General features: G+C 36.3%; 1 protein-coding gene across 14 annotated transcripts; it reads right to left on the bottom strand.

Annotated features, from left to right (window-relative positions):
* Positions 1-1,826: 1,826 nt before the first annotated feature.
* On the bottom strand, positions 1,827-12,766 carry LOC131533943 (THAP domain-containing protein 6-like). Of its 14 annotated transcripts, XM_058766529.1 has the most exons (12): positions 8,014-9,056; positions 7,481-7,574; positions 6,918-7,110; positions 6,682-6,771; positions 6,071-6,317; positions 5,490-5,643; positions 5,002-5,280; positions 4,788-4,902; positions 3,351-4,380; positions 2,830-3,052; positions 2,424-2,685; positions 1,827-2,255 (listed from the first exon to the last, which is right to left on the bottom strand). In XM_058766529.1, exons 2-8 carry the CDS (start codon positions 7,558-7,560, stop codon positions 4,878-4,880), a joined length of 1,068 nt encoding a protein of 355 aa, XP_058622512.1. In that variant the 5' UTR covers positions 7,561-7,574; positions 8,014-9,056; the 3' UTR covers positions 1,827-2,255; positions 2,424-2,685; positions 2,830-3,052; positions 3,351-4,380; positions 4,788-4,877. The 14 variants fall into 14 exon arrangements, with proteins under 14 accessions (XP_058622512.1, XP_058622424.1, XP_058622414.1 ...); XM_058766441.1 differs by adding an exon at positions 10,006-10,346 and having other exon boundaries at positions 3,351-5,280; positions 8,014-8,089; XM_058766431.1 differs by adding an exon at positions 10,006-10,346 and having other exon boundaries at positions 3,351-5,280; positions 8,014-8,756.
* Positions 12,767-13,372: the final 606 nt, after the last annotated feature.

The raw sequence follows: 13,372 nt of genomic DNA on the forward strand, positions 1-13,372 counted from the left end.
AAACCACTGCAGTAATACTCTCTGGACTCTCTAGATCAATAATTATCAAAAAAAATATTGAATTTTGTCCTTTGGTTAGCTGTAAGGGGATCATTAAAAAAGGGGTGTGGCCAAATATACCCAGAAGCCTATAAAACTTAAACGAAAACTTGAAACTTTACGAAACTTGTTGAAAACATGTGTCAGATGACTCTTAACAAGCATGCAAAGTTCCATGTAGATTGGACCATAGGTGGTGCTATAACACAGTATTTCTTTAGTAAATGACCTCAAATTGCAATAAATTGTTCAAAATATTCACTAATAATCTTCACATCATACGATAGATCTTCTCATTCTGAACAACTTTGCTTCTGGGACCAATGCTGTCAATCAAACTGTTCATTTAAATATTTGAGATAAAAATTTTTTTTAAAACTACTTGAACTAGACATGGTTTTTAAAATCAAAATCAATAAAATCAGTGCCGTACTATTCTGTAGACTCTCTAGGTCAGTAATTATCAAAAAATGTTGAACGTATGCATTTGGACAACTATAAACCGGTCATTTTATAATATCTTCTTTACATAGTGTACCCAAAGGCCTATGAATCATGCATGAACAAGCATGCAACATTTTAAGAGAGATTGGGCAAAAAATAACACTATAATAGTTATAAAGATTAAAACACAGTATTGTATGAGAAATTGCAATTTATAACCACTAGATGGCAGTGGAAGACCACTAATGGGCTCATTACAGTAAACTAACTCAGTGGTTCTCAAACCCATAGATATATATATAAACACTAGATACCTCGTACGCGCTGTTGGCCAATGGAGGTCGACGTCCGCACACGGCGGCCATCTTGCCACAGGGTGCTCGCTCACTCGTAACATTGTGTTGTATGAAGCATGTACTTTTTAAATAACCATAACTTGCTCAATTATCTACCGATTTTCAAACGGTTTGATTTGTTATCAACGTCAGAGATGTAGTTATGACACTGCATACATATGAATAATTATAACAATAGACTTCCATATGAAAATATCCTTGCACCGAACCAGTTAGGTGCAATGAATATTACACACATAAAGTATGATAAATACTTAAGTTAAATAAATAAATAAGTTAAATAAATATATAGGATAATAAAACTAAGTGTACAGAATGGCGACATGACTTATACACACACACACACTTTTGTAACATGAATATTACTATTATAATAAAACTATTATAACTATTATAATTAAATTACGTTTTCTCTTTCTGCCGGATAACAAGCATCTCTGAACTGACCACATTTCAGCCCTCTAAGTTACTTGATATGACTTTAGAAACACAACTGAGCCCTAGTACCAGGTCTTGTAAAGATGTGTGCAAAAGCAGATCAATACAGAATGAAAATGAGTACTTTAGACCATTATTTGCCAAGGAATGGTCATGCGTATTGTAAAATGCCCAATGGAAACTCCCCATATAGGACTTTTGGTTACCCAAAATGCATACTGACAATAAAAGGCTTACTGTTTGGCAACCTCTTCGTAGAATCATAATGAAATTAAATCAAAGGTAACACTCTGATGTTACTTGTACACTATTTGGATTGTATCTAAGGGGTTCTGATATATAAAATAGAATGAATACACAAAATATGGAATAATTGCACAAAAGTCTCTATTTGTAAACCATTATAAAAGTGTAATTTAGTTGCAAAATATTTACAAATATACAAAAAGAAATACTGTAGAGAGAACTACACTACTGTTAAAGTGGACAGTAACTTTAAAACACACTGGCTAATGCCCTTTAAAAGGACAGTTTTATTATGTTTCTGTCGCATGTTGTTGCTCTGCAATCTGAGGTTTGTAACTTTGGCGATATGGTGCAGCCTTAGCTTCAAAAACAGGGACACAATTAATTTTAAAAGCATATGGTGGTGGCTGTCTATCCCATACTGTGTCTCGCCAATGTGCTCCCCTAGCACAAACACATCCTCTAGACCGATCCTTTTTCGGACAATGTAAACGACCTCAAGCAGTTTGATGGGCTGTGATCGTTTGGTACTGCCTGATGCCTGCCGAATGACCCACTCTGCTGCCCTGACAACCTTCACGGTTCCCTCTGAAGGAATCACCAGACCTCCATTGTTTTTTAAAGCAAGCAGGTGGTAGCTCTGGTCCTTGATGGCAGATGAAGCATGTGTCACCAGGCTGGCACGGCAGACATCGCAGGACAGCTTCTTCAGAGCCCGTCGCACAACAAATCCTGAAATTTGAGTTAATATAGTAATATCATAACTTATAAATATAATCATTAATAAGCACGGGGAAATTAAGGGAAGACTTTTTGGACTATTATGAGATTGTTTCCCCCCAGATTTTGACTATTGGCACTTTCGGTTATAGGGAAAATTGACTTTCAGTTAGCCTTTACCTGAAATGTACACTAGAGCGTTGTCCACAAGACCATCGAAGCGGACAGGAAGGTAGCTGTGGTCATGTACAAGGGCAGGAATGTCTGCAAACGGGGACGGAAGATCTTCTTCTCCTGCTGCAGAGGACATTTCTACAGTTGACAGGCTTGTAGAGGTGGTGTCGATGACAGCTGGTAGGGACTCTGTGTCATCCTGCGCCGTCACATTGCCTCTGCATGGTTTAACAACCCCACACCGGGCCATCAGCTTCCTGAAGATGTACTTGAAAAAAAAAGTGAAAGTGAAAGTGAAGTGACATACAGCCAAGTATGGTGACCCATACTCGGAATTTGTGCTCTGCATTTAACCCATCCAAGGTGCACACACACAGCAGTGAACACACACACACACACTGTGAACACACACCCGGAGCAGTGGGCAGCCATTTATGCTGCGGCGCCCGGGGTTCGGTGCCTTGCTCAAGGGCACCTCAGTCGTGGTATTGAGGGTGGAGAGAGCGCTGGACATTCACTCCCCCCACCTACAATTCCTGCCGGCCCGAGACTCGAACTCGCAACCTTTGGATTACGAGTCCGACTCTCTAACCATTAGGCCACAACTTCCCCATTAGGGTTGTTATTCCAGCCACCTTAAAAAAATAAAAGATATGAGTATAGTACACAGATATTCAATACATGCTTTAAAATGTTTTATGCTTAAAATAAAAATAAATTAGAACTAGCCACCCCTGAATGATCTTTAAACATAAAATAAGTTTAATGGCATTATCATACAATTCAGACTGTATCAGTGATAAATTCTACAAATAGTCAAACACACATGCATTTTACTAAATACTCAAAATGGTTTGTGACACTTCCAGGTACTGTGTATGTCTTCAGAAAACACATTTTACCTAAATATATAATATAAATTATGAACCCTACCAGATGCTCTGATGGAGTTGAAGAGAAGCTCCAAGTGGTCCTGGCTCAACCTGTAGGTTAGGACATATTGCTGTCCTTCAAGCAGCACAGGAACCATCGACATCAAAGTGTCAATGTTTATGATAAAGCCCAGGACAGAGAGGAACCTTCAAAAGCAGATACTGTATTACTATGATGATCCTGCCAAAACAGGAATGCAAACTAATGGTATAGGGTGACTAGTAAAGCTGACTAGTTTGCATCCCTGCCCTTACAAGTATAATCAGTGTGAGGTTTAGGATCCTTAAAATTACTTTTAGGACACTAAACCTACTTGAATCAATTGACAACATAACATGCAGAACATCCAATACATACCATTTTGACACCGGCATCTGGGGAGAAAAAAAACTGAATACAAGAGAATTGGAACTGAAACAAATTTGCAGACAGCAAACAAATTGGAGCAAGGGAGTATCATAATAATACGTACCACACCATGAACTTGGCGTAGACAGAAAAGAGCATCTTATGAACTCGATGCAGACAGAACCGAACATCTTACAGGAAAGAGCATCTTATGAACTTGATGCAGATAGGAGGACAGCGCATCTGAACTCGATGCAGAAAATAGATAAACAAAGAGAACAGAGCATCTTATGAACTTATATCATGAACTTGAGGGAGTTTTACCTTAGATAATTTAAAGATTTGTAAATTGACTACTTGTATACATCTAACAAAGAATAAAATAAACCTATGTTTTATAAATCAGCAGTCTCATTCTGATTAATTATAATAAAGAATTTGTACTGAGTATTGGCAACTACAAATGGTGTCACTGCATCACTAATACAACAGTCACTATTTTAAAAGACCTCTTTGTTCGGTAAAGGGGTTTGCCATCTTCCATCTTCAAAGTGAGCAAGTGCCCCCTGGCTTTTGACAAGAACTCCCTGGTGCTTGTCCAATTCCTAGAACCAAGGGGAGCTTTGAACACTTTGGCTCTGGGATTGCGACTGTTCAAGATGTCAAACAGCCTGTCTGTCATCTATAAACAAATATCTAAATTAACTGGAAGCATTTAAATCATCACTATAACAGTGTCAACAGGTATCAGATAGTAAACACCAAGTATGAGACAAAGGTTGATTTCTCTCCATTTCCTCTGTGGCTATGCTTTTTAAAATGAAATTGCTGCACTGCTTTAAACCTGAAAATTTGAGATGTGACAATAAGGGTGCTTCTAAGGCAAGAATCTAGTAGGTATAAACAGTTTTATCCAAGTTCTTGCATACTGTTGAATAATTCCTGATTGCCCAAATTGAAAAAAAGATAAAGGGTTAATCCTGGTGGCATTCACATTTTAACATTTTAATGTTAAAGGGGTTAAAGCAAATAATCACTCAAATGTTGGAAATGATTTTCGTCAATAATGCAAATCCCTAGCTGCATTACCTCAATGAATTCTGAAGTAGCCTCACAATCGTTGAACTCTGCAAAGCCCAACTCTTGCAATGTACGGAGCAACCACTGCCACAGAGCTACTCAAAGTCTGAGCAGCCAGGGAGACCTTGATTGAGTTAAGGAGAAATGAAGTGCACACTAGTGCTACAAGATACAACAAACATCATAAAAAAAGTTTTAAAAAAAATTAGTTGAGTGCACATACTGAGATGCAATTGGAGCTTTCCAATAACCTTGAAGCCCAACCACCATAAACACAAGAACTTCGGAAGCCACGTCAGTCTCATTTAATCGATCCCCCATGTCCACATATCCGAACATGGTTTGTGTCTGAGGATCATACTGGACGTGATTTTTGATGGACATGGCATCCAGCATCAGAGTGACACATCCGTACTTGACCTCATCTTCCTGACACCGTCTTTCCAGCATGTCCAACATCATTTTATTGAGACCAGGTCTGGCATCAAGAGAGCTCAGCCACCTTAGTAAAATTAAAAAGTAGACATTTAACCACTAACCCAAGCATCCCTATTGTGGACCCTGGACATACAAAAAATATCTAAAGCTAAAATATCAACATGTATCAGCATGAGACATGAGCTGTTAGATCAGTAAGTTTAACCATTCAGGATAATATTGTCTGGAGTGCTTAATGCAATTCAGTATAAAATTAGACATCATGTAGAATACCTTTGCAATGAACTGGGATGTGGCAAGTGAATATGCAAGGTATCTCTCAGGTAATGATATGCCTTTGGACCATGCAGATGGAGCGTAAGGGCAAAATCTCTCTGGGCCTTGGTGTACTCTACACCCTGCCTTGACAGGAGATGAACCGGAAGATCTGAAATTCAATTAGCAAAAGTGAGTCAGTAGGTATCCTAGGAAGTCAACAAAGAACATAAAATACACAAAATATTCAATATAATATTTTTGGTTTCACTTTATTTTGATGGTCCCTTTAACACATTCTATTGACTATAAGTAATGTTGCACCTACATTTCTACTGACTCTCATTAGAGTGTTAGTAGTGTATTAGTTGACTGGTAGGTTAGGGTTAGATTAAGTTGACACGTTCTTGCAAAGTTACTTCTAGTCAGTAGAATATCTGTTGGGAGACCAACACAATAAGGAGTTAGTAGATATGAAGCAGAGAGTCTATTAATACTGTTATGAGAGTTTGTTGACATGTAGTTGCAACATTACTTAGTGTCAACAGAATGTTCAAAAGGGACCATCAAAATAAAGTGTTACCATATTTTTATTTTACCTGAGTAGCATTCAAGGTTGTCTTTCAGCTCTTCGTTGATGAGATTTTTCTCCTTCAGTTCTTCCAGAAGAGCCTGCATGTTCATCTTGGCCCTCTTTTCTCTCCTCAAGGCATTACTCTTCTCCCGCTGCAGTTTCCTCACTCTCACCGAGGCTTTTTCAAGTTTGGCCTTTATAGCCTTAGGGCAAGCAGGCAATGAATACAAGTGGTCAGTGGCCTGCCGCTTGCGGTTCAAACTCCTCTCTCCCTGTTGTTTTTCCAAAAATACAAATTATATATGGAAATTAATAAGTTACTTTAACAATTCAATCTTCACTTTTAGATGATGTGAGCCTTAATACATGTTTAGGTTCTCCAATTCCCCAACAGAAAACACAACAGCATACATTTAAGAAATTAAATGTTGAAGCGACGAAGCAAGTGAGATAGCCATTAGTTCTCAAACTTTTTACACAGAGTACCACCTCAAATAATATTGGGCTCTTAGACTACTAACAACATATGTCTTTCTGGGTACCACCAAGATAATGGATTTATTAAAAAAAGACACATGTTTGCAACAAGCCATATGAGGATCTCATTTGTTTGACATTCCACATGCAAACACTCACAACATCAGGTTGAGGTACATCCTGAGACAAGTCCATTGGCAGGTTGTCTTCCGCTCTTCTAGAGGTGGTTGTGCTTCTTGTTGCCACCAGCTGAAATAAAGTAAAGAAGTTTTGAGTGTCTAAAATGTGTTGTAATAAACTACACATTATATAAAAAAACTAAAGTGACATTTAATCACATATTGATATATCAATCTTATACACCTTGAATTATTGTTGGCCAATGATACACATACCCTTTGAAGATGAGCTGGAAAATCGAAAATACTTGGCACAACACCACCTTTAAGCCGGACAGTCTGCCCCGTCCTGTCAAAGTCCTCGCTCCTGAAGTGTTCACTGCAGAGCAGTGTCCTCTTAGAGGCAACAAATCCGTCCCTTCTCAGGGCAAGTTCCCATTGCCTCCTTATCTGTCCAGTTTTGGGAAACCTTAAAAACGTGAGAAATGTACCCAGAAATATAAATTATTGTCTACATTTCCAACCCTTTTTCCTTCTTTCAACATTAAGGGTAAGGACAAAAATACACACCTAACTTATCATACGTTTAGGGTAATTGTATGTAGTCTATGTATGTAACTTACTTAAGAATAAGAAAACCACACTAAACAAGTTATAAAAAGATGTGCAAAAGAAACATTCAGCGATTGTGTAAACAAACTTTAAAAAGTTTTGGGTCAAAAACAAAACTATTATGTCATAGCCCTGATGTTACTGTGTAACAGGACCTGTATTGTACATACATCCACTAAGTAAATAACGATTATCTCAAATATAATCATAATATTGTCATATCTTACAGGTGAAAGGTGATCCCACGGGCTCTCGTTTCGATACCGCGTTCATTGGAGCATCCGTAGGCTGCACAAAAGTCTGGCATCTTCTCTAATAATCCTGTATCATAATGCAAGATGTTTTTAACTAACCAACCTGATTGAAAATCATGTGCAACTTGAGTTATATTTAAAAGAAAACCTTAGCTAAGCTTATTGTTATTGGCCAGCAACTAACTACAAACACATCAACAAATATTGTACTTTTGACAAAAGAGATTAGTAAAATCATTATTGGTGTCAGTAAATACTTTATAATCGAACAGCACGATTGTGATCTCTGCCTTGATAACTTGCGCGCAAGTAACGTTAGCCGTGATACACAACTATGCTGCACGATTAAGTCGTTTTTCGAAAAGAAAATCTGCAATTTCAACATGTTACAGCATTCAGAATTATAGCCACGTTAATAACGTTTGTAAGAAACCAAACCGTTTGTAAATCCGTCAAGATTTCAGCGAGATAAGAAGATTTATGTTCGTGCTGATCACTCATCTTACCTCAGATACCTCAGAACTTGCCAGAAAGCTTCCCTGTGGCAAGATGGCCGCCCTATGATGCCGGAAGTGACTCCGCCTTAAGAGATCTAGTGTTTATATATATATCTATGCTCAAACCTGTCCTAGTACCCCCAGCCCTGCACATTTTGTATGTCTCCCTAATCTTTCACACCTGATTCAACTCATCAACTCATTAGTGGAGACTACAAGACCTGAAGTGGGTTTATCAAATATAGAGAGACATACAAAATGTGCAGTGCTGGGGGTACTTCATGGAGAGGTTTGAGAACCACTGAAATAACTTAAACAGTACTGTTCATAGGTTTGATAGATTCATGCTTAGATATTATAAAATCAATGTTATAACATTTGAAATCACATTTAGTCAAAGTTGACCATTTTGTTCATAGAGACATATCAGTTTTTACAATTATGCCAGATTATGATTACAGTAAAACCTGAAAATGACATGAACTCTTAAAAAGAGAAGACTTGCAATAAGTATTGTCACTTATAATTTATTTCAAATATATATCTCTGCAACAAAATGTGTGTGCATGTATGTCTGTGTGTGTGTGTGTGTGTAAATATGCTTATAGAGTATTAATATACTAGTTAAATCATTTAATGTCAGTGTATGTGTGTATGTATGTTGTGTGTCTGTGAGCCTATTATCCATTTTGGATGTGTTTATCCACATGTCTTTACTGGGAAAACCGTTATATTTCAGCCAAACGCGACACCTGCTGGCAGAGAATGAATCAGTTAACAGGTTAAACTAGTGCGCGTACGAGTTTCACTGCACGATTCAGTCTATTAAAATACATTTAGAATGATCACATAATTTAAGATATGGGCGCATGATGCAAAATCGAATCCAAGTCAGACGGTTAGGTTGAAGGAATATGCAAATTTATTTTAAAGTTTCAGAAATAATAACTGTCAAACATAACTCGAAAATGAAACATGAAATTTTAATAATCATATGCAAAACAGCATATGCACCTGTTAGTACATTTTAGTACAAGTCAATCATAATTCAAAGCGTACATATTTAAAACCATTTAAAAGGATAATAAATCAATCTTGAGTTAACAGTAAGTATTAATAAGGAATAATTTCCTCTTGAAAATACTACGAATATTCTAAAAAGAGATAAAATCTTCCTTAAAAGATGAATCAATCTGCAATAAATAAAACCCGTCATAAAAGTTATAAAGGTGCACCCCAAGTATTGAAGAGTGAAACCTGAAGTATCAAAGACGAGAGGAGAAGAGAGAAGAAGAGTGTGCTTGTTTGGAGGGGTGCAGTTCATCTTTTATACTCTTACAAGATCTAAATATAGAAAGAGCTCAACAATTAACATAAAGCTGCAGTCTGCCACGCATTAAAGAACATAAATCTATCAAGTCTAAAGTCCGTCTGCTGGCTCAACCCGAATATATTGGTACTTTCACATCCTCTCTCTGGGGACCAAAACGGTCTTCCCTTTTCTGCTATTCACTGGCCGTTCAAGGGCAGACAGAAATATCAACTTGACTTTAGCTGCAGACAGAGGCTAAAAAGAGCATAAATGTTCTCTGCAAAAGTCATCTCGCAGCACAAAGGTCTTCTACAAAAGTCATTTCATAGAGCCAAAACCTCCAGACCTTCTGCATAATCAATAATTATATTTGATTACATTTTGATTACAAGTAAAGGTAAATATAGGATATGCATAAAGTCTGACTACTTCAGTTATTTTAAAAACAAGTTATGCACATAAGCATACAAAAATCATACACATAAGCATAAACCATATTTGTATACATCAACCATCCTTATCCGAAACATCAGCGCAGAAAATGTATTGCCTATTTTTATACCATTTCATATAGTTAATATCAAACGAAGAGCGTCATTTTTTTCCTCCAAAAATCAGCATGATTACAAATGTGATATTGATTTTATGCAACAGTTCAATAAACAAGAAGTTAATATTAAGAGACTTACGTTTTAGACACCATATTTCCTGCTTTTGCTCTATTTCTCCAACAAAAATAATTCCAAACACAGCCACAGAACTGATTTGCGTCTCTGAGCAGCATGAAGGTGATTTGTTCCTGAATGAATCAACCGTTTAAATGATTCGGTTCAATCGCAATGACTCACTTATTAACATTGACTTACTGCCACCTATTGGCCGCTTTAATTTCACATTTAAAGTATCTTCATTTTTAAAAAATAATTTCAAACATCAGTTTTCAATGTTTTGTGTTTCAAATATCAAAACATTATTTATGCATTTGTAACTGCAGTTTAGCATTCTGTGTCCTTCCGAGCTGCATTAAACAGTGTGTAAATACATCTAAATGCCTCTTCATATGCATTGCAAATAAAATCCCAGAAAATATCAAGATATAATTTTTGGGCCAATTTTGTACACCCCTAATTCATGTTATTTAATTTATATAATAATTTATTGATAATAATTGTTAAAATCAATAATAAGACTTTTGACTCATCCATTTTCTTAAAAATTGTTTAAAGGCTGAAATATAAAGTTTATCATTTTACAAAACTTTTTGTTTTTGTGAAAACTTGTATCTGAATTGTAAATTATGCTTTTCACAGTCATTTTACAGTTTAATATGGTACTATATACATTATAGAATCTTCTCATTCTGATCAACTTTGCCTCTAGGATCACTGCTGTCAATCAAACTGTTCTTTAAGTATTTGAGATTATTTTTTAAAAAACATGCTTTTTTCAACTAGCCTTCAGTTTTTAACTCAAAATCAATAAAATTACTGCAGTACTGTTCTCTAGACTCTCTAGGTCAATAATTATCAAAACAATGTTGAACAAAACATTTGGACAACTATAAACCGGTAATTGTATAATATGTTATTTACATAGTGTACCCAAAGGCCTATTAATACTAAAACAAAGCCCAAAAACTGTGTAAAATGATGCATAATTTCATTCTAAACAAGCATGCAAAATTTAAGAGATTGGGAAAAACATAACACTATAATAGTTATAAAGGTTATAAACACAGTGTTGTATGAGAAATTGCTATTTATAACCACTAGATGGCAGCGGAAGACCACTAATGGGCTTATTAAACTCTAAAACAGTAGTGTTCATAGGTTTTCTTATAGAGATATTATAAAATCACTGTTATAACATTTAAAATCACATTTAATTCAAGTTTACCATTTTGTTCATACAGATATATCAGTTTTTACAATTTTTCCATATTATGATCACAGAGAAGCCTGAAAATGACGATATAAACTCTTAAAAAGAGAAGACTTGCAATAAGTATTGTCACTTATAATTTATTTCAAATATCTATATCTGCAACAAAATATGTGCATGTATGTCCGTGTATGAGTGTGTCTGTCTGTGTGTGTGTGTGTGTAAGCAAGCTTAATGATTATTAATATGATAGTTTATTTTATTTCTATTTGTGTGTGTGTGTTTCTGTGAGCCTATTGTCCATTTTTGATGTGTTTCACTGTTAGCTATACATCCAGGTTGGCCTAGACCCTAAAAGCATACCACCTTAGGCCTTGAACCCCGGTAATCGCTGCTTGCAGCTATATTACATATTGTTATCCCCCCCCCCCCCCCATCCATAATTTTGACAGTTAAAATCCTTCCTTTGTTATCTTTAAATAAAACATTAGTTGATTCTACTACTCCCCTTCTGATAAGTATCGCCAGGCCTTTTTTCTTATTTAAATCATTACTGTACCATATTTCTCCATCCTAACATTTTTTAAAATCATCAATTATTGTTTCATTCCATCCAGTTTCTTGTATACATAAAATATCACTTTGTTTTGTTAAATTAATTACATTTTCAAACTTCAATTTAGATGACAACCCTCTAACATTAATCGAGACCAAACATAAATTACTCATAATGGGGAAAAAAAGAAGAAAAAACACAAACCAAAACAACCCATAATCCATGTATAGTCTCTCTTGAGATCTAAAATTATAGATCTTTTCTATCATCATTTAGCCTAGTTTTTGCTTCTTTTCTTAATTTTTGTTTCTTTAATACTTGTTCTATGTTTATTTGCGCAACTTTTTTCATTTTACGTCTTCTGTTCATACTGTCCAGTGTTCTACTTTCAACCTCAAAGTTCATTTCAACAGTTTCCTCATCGCTTACCTCCTCTTTATTCTGTGCAGCTGCATTTTCACTCGTTGATGCACATTCCTTCTCTTTCATTTGTCCATCATTAGCAATAGTTTGCTGTGTCTCTGTTGTATGCACTTCAATCTCTTTATCTCCATTGTCCTCTCTCCTCGTGCAGTCCTCCTTTTCTTGTTTACGTAAATCCTCAGAAATTCCATTCACCTCCTGTATTTCATCTTTCCTTCTATCGCTGCTTGTCTCCTCCATGTGCTCCTGCACCTCTATCTCCATTTCTGTATTGTCCTCCTCTTCAGATTCACACGTGCACCTCATCCATGTCCAGGGCTCTCAAGTTATAGCGAAAGTTTGGAGTGAGATTAGGGGAGGGGCCACACAAAGGGGAGGGGCAAGTCAAAGGGGAGGAGCAACTCAAATATTTGCAGCACCCAATTTTTGCTAGCAGTTCAATTTGACCTATTGTTCATAATTGACCAGCACAAATAGAAGTTATAACATTTGGTAAATCTGATGAAAGACAAATTCATTCTAATAAAATAAAAAGATTTATGTATTTAAAAATACAAATGTATCAAAAATAAAAATAAATTTTGCCTCAAACGAGCCAACTGAACAGCAGTACTCAATGTACATACTGTACACACATACATTACAGTACTTACCCTGAGCATGTATGTCAAACTGTGTGTGTGTGTGAGAGAGAGTATTTTTTTCTGTTGTAAATGTTTATTGCACATTTTGATGCCTGATGACAGGGGTAGAGGACTCCCACATAAAGCACTGTCATGATAATAGCGTTCCATCCAGAGCCAAACTGCTTCTAGTTTTGGTTTTGTTCAAACCCACCATGGAAAACACACCGCATCTGAATTTGAATTTGGGGAAGCCTCAGTGCTTTATATGGGAGCCCCCTACCCCTGTCATCAAGATGTGCAACAAACGCAACAGAAAAAAATAAAATCATAAGCTGAAATGTGTTCTCTCTCTCTCTCTGTCTCTCTCTTTCTCACACACACACACACACACACACACAGAGAGAGAGAGAGAGAGAGAGAGAGAGAGCTTGACATACATGTTCAGGACAAGTTCTGTAATCCTACTGTGTGTGTACAATATGTACACTGAGCACTGCTGTTCAGTTGGCATGTTTGGGGCCAAATTTAATTCTTTGTATTTTTGATCCTTTTTTAAATATGTAAAACAAT

The sequence above is a fragment of the Onychostoma macrolepis genome, chromosome 03 (genome assembly GCF_012432095.1).
Source record: "Onychostoma macrolepis isolate SWU-2019 chromosome 03, ASM1243209v1, whole genome shotgun sequence".
In the NCBI taxonomy this organism is placed as follows: domain Eukaryota; kingdom Metazoa; phylum Chordata; class Actinopteri; order Cypriniformes; family Cyprinidae; genus Onychostoma; species Onychostoma macrolepis.

Excerpts from the sequence above, each read along its gene's own strand:
- LOC131533943 (XM_058766459.1), bottom strand. The coding sequence starts at position 7,560 with ATGCCAGACTTTTGTGCAGCCTACGGATGCTCCAATGAACGCGGTATC. Across the intron at positions 5,644-6,070 it reads CAACCTTGAATGCTACTCAG|ATCTTCCGGTTCATCTCCTG; the intron begins GTAAAATAAAAA and ends ATTGAATTTCAG. Across the intron at positions 5,281-5,489 it reads CATCCCAGTTCATTGCAAAG|GTGGCTGAGCTCTCTTGATG; the intron begins GTATTCTACATG and ends AATTTTACTAAG.